Genomic DNA, 14,621 nt, shown 5'->3' with positions numbered 1-14,621 from the left:
GTCGCTACCATAGCCGGATGGCCTATTGTACGCCTTCCCTCCAATACCACTATTAGCCAGAACCTTGAGAAAGACGCAACGCGAGAGGGCCAAACTGGTTCTGATAGCTCCATATTGGCCCCGTCGACCGTGGTTCTCGGATCTCCTTGCCATGTCAGTGACGGACCCTTGGATGCTCCCAGTCAGGCCAGACCTCTTATCCCAGGGCCCAATACTGCATCAGGATCCCAATTGGCTCACGCTAACAGCGTGGCTTTTGAATGGGGACATTTAAGGTCCGCTGGCCTGTCTGACGCTGTTATTGACATTATCTTGGCCTCGAGACGACCATCCACCACCCATATATATCAACATACTTGGGTGGCATTCTCCAGGTGGTGTCAGTCCCAGCACCTCGATCCTTCCCAGGTCACAATACAACAGGTGCTGCAATTCCTTCATAGGGGCCTCCTGATGGGACTTAGACCCAACACCTTACGTAGACATGCGTCCACTCTGTCGTCCATTCTCTCAGTGTCCTCCGCTGGTGCTCCTATTGCCTCGCACCAGTTCATCAAGCGTTTTCTGATGGGAACCGCGTTACGCTCACCGGCTGTATTCCACCGTTTTCCCTCATGGAGTTTGTCGAAGGTCCTACAGGCTTTACAATGCCCTCCGTTCGAGCCCCTTAGGACTGTGCCTTTACGTCTGTTGTCATTCAAGGTCCTGTTCCTGATCGCGATCACCTCTGCGAGACGAGTTTCGGAACTGGGCGCATTGTCTTCTGCCCGCCATCTCTGCGTCTTTCACAAGGACTCTGTTGTGCTAAAGACTGATCCTTCCTTCCGTCCCAAGGTCAATTCAGTTTTCCATTGCAACCAGGACATTGTCCTTCCTTCATTTTGTCCGAATCCTACCCATCCTCTAGAGAAGGCTTGGCATTCATTGGATGTTCGGAGGGCTCTCAAGACCTACCTGTCTAGGACCCAGGATATACGATGAACTGAGTCTTTGTTTGTATCCTTTCATCCACGTTCTATGGGGCATAAAGTAGCTAATTCCACCTTATCCCGCTGGTTGCGTGCATGTATTACCTTAGCCTATGAGTCCCTTAAGCTTCCAGTTCCAGCTAGTATAACAGCTCATTCCACTAGGTCAGCGGCCACTACGGCTGCTTTTGCTACCAGCGCTCCTGTTGCTGATATTTGCAGAGCTGCTGTTTGGTCTACCCCACACTCGTTTATAAGGCATTACAAAATAGATCATTATGTCTCTGCCGATGCCTCTTTTGGCAGACGAGTGTTGCAACAGGTTCTTAATGATGATTAGGATGTGGGTGGTCCCTCCCTGTTATGGGCTGCTTTGGTACATCCCGCTTGATGGCAGTCCTCCTATGGAAAATGGACCATTGGTGATTTTCATAGGAGAACTGCCATCACGACCCTCCCAGTTGGAGGATACCTAGATATTTTTTGGGTTTTTTTCATATATTCTTGTTACGCTATTATATTAGATTTACTAGTGAAGTCAAGACTGCTATTAATGTTATATCGCTACGTTAGAGTCATATTATTATGATTATTGCTATTGTGTTATGTCTTTGCTGGTAGGCCCGTTGGCCTTTTCTCCTGCATTTTTAGATATCTCTCTTCGGACTCGCTGTGAATGAACTGGAGAGTGGGAGGGGCCTGACGCCCCTAGTCTTGACTTCAAAAACATTCTTGCCTTCGGACGATAGTTGGAGCTATAACCCGCTTGATGGCAGTCCTCCTATGAAAATCACCCTTCAGGTGAGAACAAGGGTCCATTCAAAACAGAGGAGAGGTGTAAAGAACTTCTCTTTGTAAGCAGTCACGGCAGTGGCTGATGCAGGTGCCTTTTTCTCCACTGATGAGGGGGCCATGCCAGCACCATTTTGTCCTGTCACCTTTTCTGCTCTTCTGGATGTGGCTGCCATGTTGTGTGATGCCACACCCCCACAACAGCTTTCTTGTGTTATGCCACACAACACACAGCAGCCATTTTGTGATATCCCACTACCCCCTGCTGGCACGTGTGGCACATTCTCAAAATTCCAATTTGCCCACTAGCCCTAAAATGTTGGCAACCTCTGGCCCCAAACACCTAATTTTGTGTGTGAAGTTCACTTGAGGCCTTCATATTGACTTCATTCACTCATTATGGGAGACCATAATTAATGATTCACTAATAGGCAAAAAACTTTGCGGTTTAAGAACATACCTATAGCCAGCAGATATTTCTATCACACTTTAAAAAGCAGGGAAATTGGGCAGTTATAGTGAATGCACCAGAGGAGCAGGAGACCTGACCTCCTCTCTGAGATATTGGACTGCCCTACAAATTTGTCAAAATGCAAACACAATTTGGGTTGGTCTTTCACAGTCCAATCCACTTGCTGTGTAGCTTGGAAGAATTTGGTAACATGTGAAGGAGGGGATTGGAAGGGGATGGGGAAGGAGGGGCAAAGGAAGGGGAAGGGAAGGAGGAAAAGGAAGGTGATGGGAAGGAGGAGGAGGAGAGGGCGGGTTTGACCATTTGCATGCTTATTGAGTTCAATGGGATTTACTCCCGTGCAATCATGCTTAAAATAGGTAAAACTGACCATGGGGGAGGAAGGGGAGAGAGGGGGGTAAGGAGGAGATTTGAAAGGGATGTGGGAAGGGGAAGGAGGGGCAAGAGGAAGGGGATAGGAGGGAGGAGGAGGGGAGGGCAGGTTTGATCATTTGCATACTTTTTGAGTTCAATGGGATTTACTCCTGTACAATCATGCTTAGGATAGGTGAAACTGACCTGGGGGAGAAGAGGGGAGGGGAGGGAGGAAGGGGAGGGGATTTGGTGGGTGGGCACTGAGCAGAGGGGAAGCCCCTTTCCTTTCCAAACGATACTGTTCACAATATTTCTTTTTCAGGGTTTCCCCCACTTTTTTATTCTACAGCAGGCATATGTAGTCTCCCACCCAAATTTAAATCAAAGCTGTCACTGGCCACACCAGACATTTATTTCACTTTAGACAGTCATGGCTTCCCCCAAAGAATCCTAGGAAGTGTAGTTTGTGAAGGGTGCTGAGAGTTGCTACAAGAGGCCCTGTTCCCTTCACAGAGTTTGGTTTTTCTCTCTCTCTTTTTACACTTTGAACTCTCTATTCTCTCTGACTGTTTTATGTATTGCCATGAAAATTTAGAGGGTTGTTAAGCAAGCATTTCTGGGTTCAGGACTATAAGTTTTGTAATGTTTTGTCTTAAAATGAGCTTATGGGAAGCATCAGAATGGCTTGGGGGGTATTTTCAGTTTAACACTGTGGAATGCAAAAAATCCATGCTGGCTATAGTATACATCCACTCTCGTGGCTGTATAATTTATTGTAGAAATGGTAATATCTCCTACTTCACTTCTCCCCTTGTACATGCAGGAGCAACAAACTGTAGTCCCTGCCTTAGCATTGCATCCAAACCAGAAATTGTGGTTTGTTAAACAAACCTTGATATGAAACCAAAGCTTATTCTTACCAGGACATGTGAACTAGGTCTGTGTTTTTTATGCCTTCTCTTCTTTGTTTTCTCCTCTTTGTGCATTTTACCTAAGTTGAGAAATAAAGAAATCTAGACAAATTATTGCTTGGCTTTTATTTCATGAAATGTCATCTTAAATATTAAGTATCCTGGATAAACTCTGGGGACCTCTACTGTCAGATAATTTAGATGAAAATACAATTGTCTGTGTGCAGTGAGTAATTTAATAGCCGCTTTGTCTGAAATAGCGAGTTGCATTAAAAATATGAAAACCTACTCCCCATTCATTTGTCTGTTAATTAAAATAATAATCACCTTTATTCACTCAGGATAAACCCAAGATAAATAAAATGCCTAAGAAGCATCCTATCCCCACCATTGAAACCAGCTATCTTTGGTGCAGAATGTGAAAGCTTTTATACAGCACAAACATTTCTTGGGTCTATCTTTAGGAGGAAAATAGGTTGGATGGTTGAAATAGCGGGCATTCATAGCATAATATAACTCCTGGAGCTAAACATTTGGCCTGGGAAAAGACCCTTAAGCTTTTGTTGACCTTTTATTATGGAAAAGGTACTTAGCATCACACCTTGCCATCACACACTGCCACATTCAGTTAAATAGGGTTGTCATGTTAGTTCCATTAGAGTCAATGGAGGCTGTGCAGCTGTGTTCAGCAAACTCCCTTTCTGTCTAAAATGAGCAGATGGAAACAGTATCTCAGATTTAGATCTTGCTTGTAGGAGGACGTCTTCTTCATGGAAGTCCCCTTAATCCCAAATTAGGGCACTTGTTCAAAGGAGAATTAAAAGCAGGAATCATCTTGCTTTTCCATTTATGGACTGATAAGGCCTAATGCAACTTTGTATAAAGCTAGGTCACAATCATGCTAGAAACACAGAAAACGGTGACTATTCTCTTGGGTGCCAGGGGGATGAGGTAAGAAATGAGCCCATCAACTCCTGCTCAGTGTCTTCAGGGAGGAGTGGTGGCTGTTGCTTTGTTATAATGTCTTGTTTGATAAAGTTGCACTGCCACACTATAGGGAAGGGGCTGCTTTTTAATTTCTCTGTTGTTCTGGTTAAATAATAACATTGCCTCCATAGAGGGTGGAAGCCTGACTCCAGTACGAGACAGTCCATGCACACCAAAACTCCGTTCTGTCAGTTCCTATGGGAACATAAGAGCAGTCACCACAGCTAGGAATCTGAATAAGTCTCTGCAGAATCTCAGCCTAAATGAAGAAAGTAAGTTGGATTTTCAGGATTATCTTTTAATTTCCTCACAATTTTATATTTTTGGCAAAGCTTAATAATATTATAGCTACCAACCACAGCAGTAGTGAAACAATTCACTTTGGACATTTCCTAAATCGTGTGACATAGAAGTGGATCCTGAGAACCACGAGCAGAAAAGAATTCACAGAAGGAAACTTCCCCACCCCTTTTCCTCCCTGTAGCCCCATTTGTCCCCCTAAAAGTCAATTAAGAGGGTATGTGGATCCTCCAAAACAGAGAAGGGGCATGAAAGGGGGAGAGTGAAATCATCCAAAATTGGGCAGAGGTACCTTGTGTAAACAGAGCTGCCCTGACACAAGGTGCTTCCATGTGATTTGGGGGGATATTCCCCCCGCATCTAGCAGCCCACCCATCCATTTCATCACATTCTGGAGGGTCACCTGACCCTCAGGATTAGCTTTTGGGGAGTTCAGGATGCCACAGTGGTGGAGGAAGAGTAGAGGAAGCACCTTTCTGTGAGCTTCCTTCTGCTTGCAGTTCTCATCATCCAACTCAGTGGGTGCTATCCAGTGCTCCCATTCCACAAGAGCAAGATATTTACGTTAGCAGAATCAAACTCCTCTGCTCTTCCCACAAGGGTGCACAGGAAGAGAGCAAATGGAAGTGCCATTGTGCCAGTGGAACTCCACTGATGCCACTTTGGATATAACACAGTGTGTTCCTTGCCCAGTGTGAAAAAAGGCATTAAGCCAGCATGTCTGTATACCTAGCCCCACAATCATTATTTCCTAAATTCTTTCCTCAGTCTTTTTTTCTCAAGACCTTTATTCTGCTTTTAAGACTTTTCTTGCGTGTGGGAATGACCAGAAGAGAGTCTGAGCCATCCATCTGGCAAATCTTCCAGACCCCTATTAACAATGCATGCATTTCAAACTCAAATCTGAACATTCCCACAATACAAAAAAGCATGTTAGCAGCTTAGTTCTGCTTTCCTACACGTTTGCATGACATAAGCAAAGCAACATTGGATGCAGCCTTCATTTTCCCTATTACTCAGCACTCCATGCCATGATACATCTAGGAAAGTGGCTGTTAACGTGTCAAGAGCTGGAGCCCACCTGGAATCCCAGTCTACAACATGAGATTTACTTCCAAGAGTTCATGCATTCAGGGGGAGGGGGTGGAGCCCAGAAATAAAGTGGTGGAGCCACTGTACCTGTGGCCTCTGATATGTATAGACTGCTGCACACTGGCCTGCAGCCAAGGTTTGCACTGGGAGAAAGAAGTGAAGCTGGTCAGCCACAATTTAGCCATCTAGCATGTGTGCAGATGTCTATTTTAGTTAAAAGTGAAGTGATCGCTGCATTTTCACTCTTCTGAGTGTTCGTTGCTCTGTCCCAGTTCCTCCTCCTCTTCCTCTATACCAGTATGAAGAGGCAAAAGAATGCACCAGCAGCATATGGTCAATTTTCAATTAGAGAAAGAGGAGGAGGTCCATTCTTCTCAGAAAACAAAATGGTGATGGCGGGAATACCTGCAGTGACCCACCTGAGATTTGACCCCAACTCAGTTGTGTGTCCTGTTGAGAATTGTGAAGACCAATGTTCTCAAGGGCTAACTTGATATTATCCCATGATGCCTGCCAACTGAAAAATTCCTTTGCCTAGGGAAATAAACCAAGTCTTTTTCTACAAAGGCATGCTTTTCACCAGGCTTTGTGAACTACTACAGCATAATACTTGTCCCTGAAAAACTTGGAAGCTTTGTGTTGGTCTTTCCAGGGCAGAATGCTTAGATGAGCATATGCATTGATGCTTCAAGCTTGCTTCTTTCAGTGTCTCCATACTTGTTCTTCTTCCACAGCTGGGAGCTCTGTTGCATTTTCCCCTGGGAACTTGAGCACCAGCAGTAGTGCAAGCAGCACCTTGGGCAGCCCTGAAAATGAAGAGTATATCCTGTCTTTTGAGACCATTGACAAGATGAGAAGAGTCAGCTCCTACTCATCACTGAATTCACTGATAGGTGAGCCTGTACATTTCCAAGCTGCCTCATCTCTAGTCTGCATATAACAGGAAATCTTTGAGGAGTAGCTCTTTGAAATGGCATGGGTTCTTTGTGTGAGCAAATAACAATCTGACAAATGGAAATAAGGAGTTATGCTTGAAGTTTTCAGGACTGAATGGGTGGATAGAAATGCATTTATGTGTGAAGGTGTGTCAGTTTTTTGACAGGAAATCATGTATTTACCTTGCCTAACTACCGGCAAAGAAGCAAATGTTGATTCAACCACTTTCAGTACTCTAAGCTTGAAAACTGGTGGGGTGGCTATGTGGCCATAGTCTTGTCAAGCACTGCCTTGTTGATAGTAGTATCCATGCTGTCAAAAACATACTATAGAGTTCGTCTGTCTGACTGTTACTTCAGGTTCTATTTCACTCTTTCCTAGGGCTCTTAGAAAATTCTATGAAGCCAATTTTATCCATGTTTTGTCTGCAGATATGCATCAACTAATTAAGTTAGCCATAGACCCTGTACAAAGATGGCAGAGAATTCCTGCACATCCCTTCCTCCTATCTCTCCTGCTACTATTACAACCTCCTCTCTTGTGATCCACCCCATTTCAAGTCCCTGTCTGGGCAGGACAGGCAACTGCCACATTAGAGTAGCTGCTTCCTTTACATCATGATACAGGGTTCCCTCATGTGCCCTCCCCACTTAGCTCCTGAGATTGTTTGACACTGAAAGGGGGAGGGATGGGCTGAGCACCCTGCATTAGTTTTTTAAAAATCTGAATAATCTTGCTCCTTGGACTAGGATTCCAAATAATCATGAATCACATTCTGATTGTGAGAAATTGTCACACAGCTACACAGATTTGGCTACATGATGACATTAAAAAGCCAAATTAGGAGAGGAAAAAAATTTCTTGCTCTCAACTGGTAGATACATTTATGCTTGTTTGGAACCCTGCCCTCTCCAAACAAATGATGAAAAGAGGTGCATATCTAGTTATTTACATGTGTCTTAAAAGAGTTTTAGAGCACAGTTGAAAAACAGAACCTAGGAATGAGTTAAAGATGAGTGAGAGCATCTTAAAACACAAAAGCACCTCTCTAGTGCCTTCCTCATTCATATTCATTCAGGAACAGCTCATATCCAGCTGTAAACGACATAGCTTTTGAAAGTGTTTAAAATTCATAACTTGCGCAGAATCCCATTACTTTCAGCAGTTACCTCTTTAAGACCAGGGGTGTTCTTCCTCCTCCATGATTTATTTTTTTCTTCTTCTTCCACCTTCCTTTTTCAAGTGCATCTTCCAGACTTGTCTCTGCTGCATCCTAAAGGAAATAGTTTCTAAAAACTTGAACTTGGTCCATATGCTTGAGCTTGAGCTGACCTGAACAACCAATTATGTAAACTATCAAAATCTGTCAACTCCAACCCATTCTCTCCCTTTAAAATTTATCCCCAATTACTCTGGGCAGGAAGGGAATAACTTATTCAGGACCAAAGGCCACAGTAAGAATTTCATGAGCTAAGGGGACCCAAGCCACTTACGCATAATTGACACTAAAGTTGTAAGACTATGATGGATTGCTAGGCAATGGGTATGCTGCACTTTCTGTGGAACACCATTTATGTAGTTGGTAGTGCACTCTTCAGACCAGGCTATGAGTTCACTGGGTGTTGTGCAAGGTCTAAAGGAGACTGACTTAGGATATTGAAATAGCAGTTAGAAGCAGGGTATATGATAGCTCCCACTACAATCCCAGGTAAGATGGATGCTTTAACAAGAGTCTGAGGCCACCCAAATAGGCCCAAGCCCTCACCTCGTAGCTGAGAGCTACCAAGAATTTAAGGACTGGATCCCTGACTTGGAGGGATCCCAGTATTGTTGAGTAGCCTCCCAGGTATGTTGTTTCTGTTGAGAGTTTTAATAGAAGTGAAGATTCTGGGTGGTTGGTGAGCCGATAAGGAGTTGTGGATACTTGCATGAGATGGGACAACGTTTGACTCTATATAAGGCACCTACATAGATTCATTTGGCTTTTTTAGTTCATGGCAAGTAGTTGAGTAGACTAATTCTTAATTCAGCCCCACAGTCCGTGACCATGTGAAATGGGGGTGGACAGCAATATTGAACAAGTATCCATTTTGGAATAGAGAGGAAGAGGATAGAGATAAAATGTGGGGGGTGGCCCCATAGCTCCACGGTTAAGTGTATGGTTTGCATGCATGTGTTCTCAGGTTTGTTCCTTGGCAACTCCACTTAAAAGGATCTTGGGTGACAAGGCTGGGCAAGACCTCTGCTGAGACCCTAGAGATCCCCTTCCACACACATTAGACAGTACTGGGCTAGATGGAATAATAGTATTCTGACTCCATGCAAGGTGGCTTCATCTATTCAAACCTTTGTGATGCTTCAGTGCATGGGACCTTTTCTCTCAGTGGCAATCTGTTGTGTTATCATTTCTTGTTATACATCTTCGTCTTGTCACTAAATGTGAAATTTCTTATTATTGAGTAGCAGCCAGTGTGATGGGGGAGATCTACCCTCCTGGCACTGACATTGCAGCATTGAATTATAATTTCACTGCAGAGTCTGCTGCAAAACAAGTATTCTCAGAATTAAAGAATTCTGAGCCAATGAATTTATTTAGAGCACCAGAACTAAACTGAGTTCACAGTCGTCCTACACAAAAATCCATTTTGGGGCCACCACCACCCCCTTTCCAGGCTTCTTCATTCCACATGTATAGTTTAGGTGGGGAGGAGTCATTCTTTTGTTGTATTTGGAAAACAACAGGGAGACAGAAATCCTTGATGATCTACTTCAAATCACCTAAAGATCTACCTGATCTATGTTCTGCCTGCCTTAACATAATGTGTATAAATCCACTTCTCCTCTACAAACACATGGATTTTACCAGTCATCTCCCTCCCCCACTTCCAGTCTAGGCGAGGCCATGCCACTGTCATAAATGGATCAGGATCAGGCATTTTGCTTGGCCCCAGAACATTGCAGCTTCGCTATATTTTGTGCTTGAGGCTACCTTTTGTTACATATGCAAATGTTGGTTGAATCCCAGTTTTAGTCCTCCCTCATCTTGAACTCACTGTATATATGCTTTTATGCTAATGCAATTATCCAAGTGAAATGTGTTTTAGCTTGGAAATTAGTTTTCTGAAACCTCCAGGATCCATCAAACCTGCAGTTTGAATTATTTGAAGGAAAAACCAGAGTTAGAACCAGTTTACTTAATAATTCACCGGAAGGATTGGTACATAATGATATTTACAAAATAACGTCACTGTTTGAAGATTAAAGTTACGGTCTTTGGTTGGGATAACAGAAAGTAAAACATGAGGAAAAAGGAGAGTAAAAATAACACTTACTATGTTTTATTATTACATTTGTATCTCGTTCTTCCTCCCAGAAGCTCAGGACACATTTTCCATTTCCCCTCCCCTGCATTTTAACTTCACACAACAGCCCAGCAAGGTATGTTAGAGTAAAAGAGAGTGACTTGCCCAGCATAAACCAGTATAGGGGGCTTTACGGCTAAGCAGGAATTTAACTCTGGTCTCTCCAGTCCTAGTGTGACACTTTCACTACTACACCACACTGGTTAGCGTTAGGAAGAAGCTGGGAATGTTTCTTCCAGAATTCCTATTGCAATGTGCATGCGTATTTAGAACTAATTTTCTCTTAGGCAAATTTAATTAATTGATTAACCAGTCATTAGTAAATTAATTGTATGCATTGAACTGGCATACATGGGAATCCTTTGAGGTAACAGTTGCAATCTGTAGTTTTTATAAGTATTTGTTTTTTAAATAAATAAATGTGCTAGGAGATTGATCAGGGCGCCATTTTAATCAATCAAAATGTTTTGATTAACAATTTAACTTGTTACAGCCTTACTTTAATTGTCTGCCATGTTGGTAAAATATACATCACATAAAAGCACAAACTGATTAATACAACCAAATAGCATAGGCCAGAAGTTCCCTAACTGGTCTGTGAGCTTCACTCAGGTGTTCCATCACATGTTTGTGGATTTGTGGTTGAAGACTGGAGATGGCACATCCATTGCATTAAATATTCATATTGATGTTTAATTGTACTTTTATTGCTTCTTTTGTATTTTATTTATTCAACTTGTAATACAATAAAGTACATATGAAACAATAACAATGCAATTAAAAATCATATGGCATCTAGCACAGCACATTACAACTGCTATAACTGGCAGAATCTTTCAGTAGTCTGCCAAGACCCTGAGCAATTTTCAAGTGGTTTGTGAGGGAAAAGTTTGGGAACCACTGGCATAGGCAGTGATAGCTGAAGGATTTGTGTAAAGTTTATTTTACATAGGTCACATGGATGCGTAAAGTCTTCCTTCAAACTGATTCCTGTGTACCACAACTATCAGTATACTTAGACTTTTTCTAAGAATTCTCAAACCTAGAAAAGACTAGGCCCACCTGGGATCTGCCAGCCCAGCATCATCTGTAGTTTTCACTGCTGCCTTCCCCAAATTTACCAGGGGTATGTGGCAGGGAAATTTCTCACTGTGCTCCTGGTGACAGAATTGTGTTACCAGAAATGTTTGGATCCCTAATTCTTAATTCCTGCCAGCTCACTTCGTCCAGACAATAAATTAAAATAGAATTAATTTCCACTGGGTTGACAGAATCACAGCGAGAATTTAGAGATGGGATTTCCACTGTTCCCAGCTTTCCTTGGCAGCAGTTTACCTCCTCCCCCCCCCTCCCCAGTAAATTTGGGAAGGTAGACAATCATTTGGGGATGTGAGGATGACTGATGCATAGGCATGGTGTTTGTTCAGTCATTCATTCATTAAATGTATATCCCACCCTTCCTCCCAAAGGAGACCTGGGCAACAAACAATGATGGGCTAAGGCAAATTTGCCTTCCTTTGCAATCAGCATGGAGGAGTTCATTTCTGAGCCCTCCAGTTCTGAAGTCTGGCACCATCTATAGTTGAGAGCATTGCAGCTGGAGATTGTGATGCTGAATTCTTGCAACTTCCAGTCTGTGACTGAGCCAGGCGCTGAAGAAAAATTGAACGTCATCACAACTGTCTTAACTTTTGTGTGCCATTCAGCCATGCCCTTTTTAGTACTCAGGGTGGTGAGGCAGAAAGATGTAAACCATTTGTACTGCCCTAATCGTGGCTGTTAAATTGAATGAAGAGCCATACATATCTGAATAAAAACTAAAAACCATCAGTGAAGAAAGCAATTTACTTCACATATTCATTGCTTTAAAGGAATTGTTTCACAACTCTCTGTACTGCAAGGTCCATTTAACTAGTTTTGAATGGGTCCAGCTAATTACAGAGCTGTCATTTTAGATGAACTTGCAGCAAATAATGTTCCTTCCTTGTGCTTTGTTTCTGTATCCCTTTTTTATTTATTATTATAGCCCCTTATGCAAAAGTAGAGCAGCTTTTCTCTCCTGCTGCTGGTATTTCCTTTCATCAGCACACTGACTCAGTTGGTTCAAGCTTGACAAGAAGCAATTTTGGATGTGTCACTCGTATGAATCAGTGCTATGACCAATCCTTTCATTAAAGAGGAAAAAAGGGAGAAATAATATATAAGGAGGTAGGGGAGTGCACTTTCCAGTAGTCATTCTGTGTACTGCCTTCAAGTCAATTCTGACTTATGGCGACCCTATGAATAGGGTTTTCATGAGGCTGAGAGGCAGTGACTGGCCCAAGGTCACCCAGTGAGCTTCATGGCTATGTGGGGATTTGAACCCTGGTCTCCCAGGTCGTAGTCCAACACCTTAACCACTAATGAGTCTAAAAATTCTTCACAGAAATCCGCTCTGTTCTCCTAAATGAGGGAGGAATTACAGTGGTGAATTCCATTTTTTTAAAGTTCAGATATATTAAAACAAAGCCTTTTGTGTGTGTTTCTATCTTTCTTCCTCTGTCATGACAGAGTGTTGGTGTGTGTTAGCACAGGGTGTTGGAATACTGAAAGATAGATGCCTTCTCCACCCTACTCCTGGTCTTTCATGAACTTTAAAAGGAATCTCAAACAGTTGAGATTTCCCGGCAGTCCTTGTGTAACCTTCTGCATAGAACTAAGAGCACAGGATGCAGAATGCTGATCAGGGAGAAGAGGGCTATGGAGACCTCTCCTGATGGTAGAAACTGCCTGACTCACTGACAGCTGGCATTTTCTTGACTTTCATCATTTGTTCCTGCTTTTTTCTTGCATGTTCCAGAGTACATGCGCCCAAAGTCAAGTTTCTTCAATGAACCCAAAGTCTGACACAACAAAAGACATTAATTGCCTCTGGTGAGTCCTAGACTAAGCAGAGTGAGAGGATATTAGCCAAAGCTGAGATCAGCCATCTGGGGTCCTCAGGGGATGAGGCCAGGGATTCACAGTAGGAGAGGGAATTGCCCGCAAGGCGAGCCCCAAATATACACACTGTAAACTAGAAGCATTCGTGCAAGAGGAGCCCATTGTGCCAGTACCTCTTCAGCTTAAGGAGGCCATGTTGGTTATCCTCTTAACACTGAGGACCAGCTCAGAAGCCCTAGTGGAGCCACTGTCTCACCTGCTCCATCAGAGTCCATGACTGCTAAAAGTAGGCTGGACCCCTTGGGCAGTATTCAACCATCCCATCAGCACAAAGATTACTGCTAGGTGGTATGGAGGTGTCCAGAATGCCACTGAAGCCTCACCTCACTTCCATACTGCTGACTCTATTGTTCAAAACAGAATTAAGTTCTCATTAACAAGCTAGGCCCATATCAGGTACCCATCCATTAATCTGTTGTTGGCCATCATTTTAATTCAAGAGTGAGGGAGCACCAATTGCATGGAGGAATGGCCATACAGTGGCCAACCTGGAAATTTTTAGTCTGTTCAGACATCTTCCCGTACCTTTTCATATCATTTTAGGCTCATGACTGATCATAGGAAGCTGCTATATACTGAGCCATACCATTGGTCCATCTAACTCAATGTTGTCTACACTGACTGGCAGCAGCTTTTCCAGGATTTTAGACAGGAAGCTTTCCTAGCTGTGCCTGGAGAAGCTGGGGATGGAACATGGGACCTTCTGCATGCAAAGCAGATGTTTTACAACTGACCCATATCAATGGTGAGAAGATGTTTTGCCAGTGTGAGGGTGGCAGGTAACTTTGTAGTAATCCAAAATATAATTTTAACACTGGCTCTCCCTGGGGTAGCCAATGGAGTTTGATGCTGTTGAGGCCAGAGATAAAACAATTTCATTTGTTATTATCATTATGATTATTATTAATTTGATTTACTACCCACCGTTCACCATAAGGTCCCAGGGTTGGATTATAACCATTTTCAATACACCATTTTAACAGTTTAAAACAAATTACGATCACAAAAATAGGGTGGGTCCTAAAAAGTATCTTTCAACTGCCAAAGACCATATTGATGGTGCAGCCACACTTGAAATACTGTGTCCAGTTCTGTTATCATAAATTTATTGTCGTGTCATCGTATACCTGAAAGTCTCAAGGAGAATTATATAGTAAATAAATATTAAAAGCATACAGCAGTAAAAAGTACACATTTCCCACCATAAAATTATCACAAGCAAGCACCATAAAACAGCACGCGGCTAAAAACAATCCACTGAACAAGCAAGAGACAGCTACAGTAGGGCCCCACTCATACGGCAGGTTCCGTTCCGGACTGCCGCTGTAAAGCGGAATCCACTGTAAAGTGGAACGCATTGACCAACATTGTCTAAAATGGTGCTCGATGCCTGAAAAACGCTGTAAAAGTGGAACAAGCGCCGTAGGAGCGGGGCCTTTCTGCAATTGACAACCGCTGTATTGGT

At 43.0% G+C, this 14,621-nt stretch overlaps 1 protein-coding gene across 5 annotated transcripts in view; it reads left to right on the top strand.

The window, feature by feature from the left end:
• RPTOR (regulatory associated protein of MTOR complex 1) overlaps positions 1-14,621 on the top strand; it is a 502,533-nt gene that overhangs the window by 371,934 nt on the left and 115,978 nt on the right. For all 5 annotated transcript variants that reach the window (XM_061615781.1, XM_061615780.1, XM_061615782.1 and 2 more), the window contains 2 exons: positions 4,616-4,756; positions 6,611-6,769. In XM_061615781.1, the coding sequence (XP_061471765.1) occupies positions 4,616-4,756; positions 6,611-6,769 (300 nt within the window). The remainder of the gene's footprint in view (positions 1-4,615; positions 4,757-6,610; positions 6,770-14,621) is intronic.

This window comes from Rhineura floridana, chromosome 3 (assembly GCF_030035675.1).
Source record: "Rhineura floridana isolate rRhiFlo1 chromosome 3, rRhiFlo1.hap2, whole genome shotgun sequence".
Classification (NCBI taxonomy): domain Eukaryota; kingdom Metazoa; phylum Chordata; class Lepidosauria; order Squamata; family Rhineuridae; genus Rhineura; species Rhineura floridana.
Note: the sequence above shows the minus strand (reverse complement) of the source record. Positions and strands in the feature narration are given on the sequence as shown.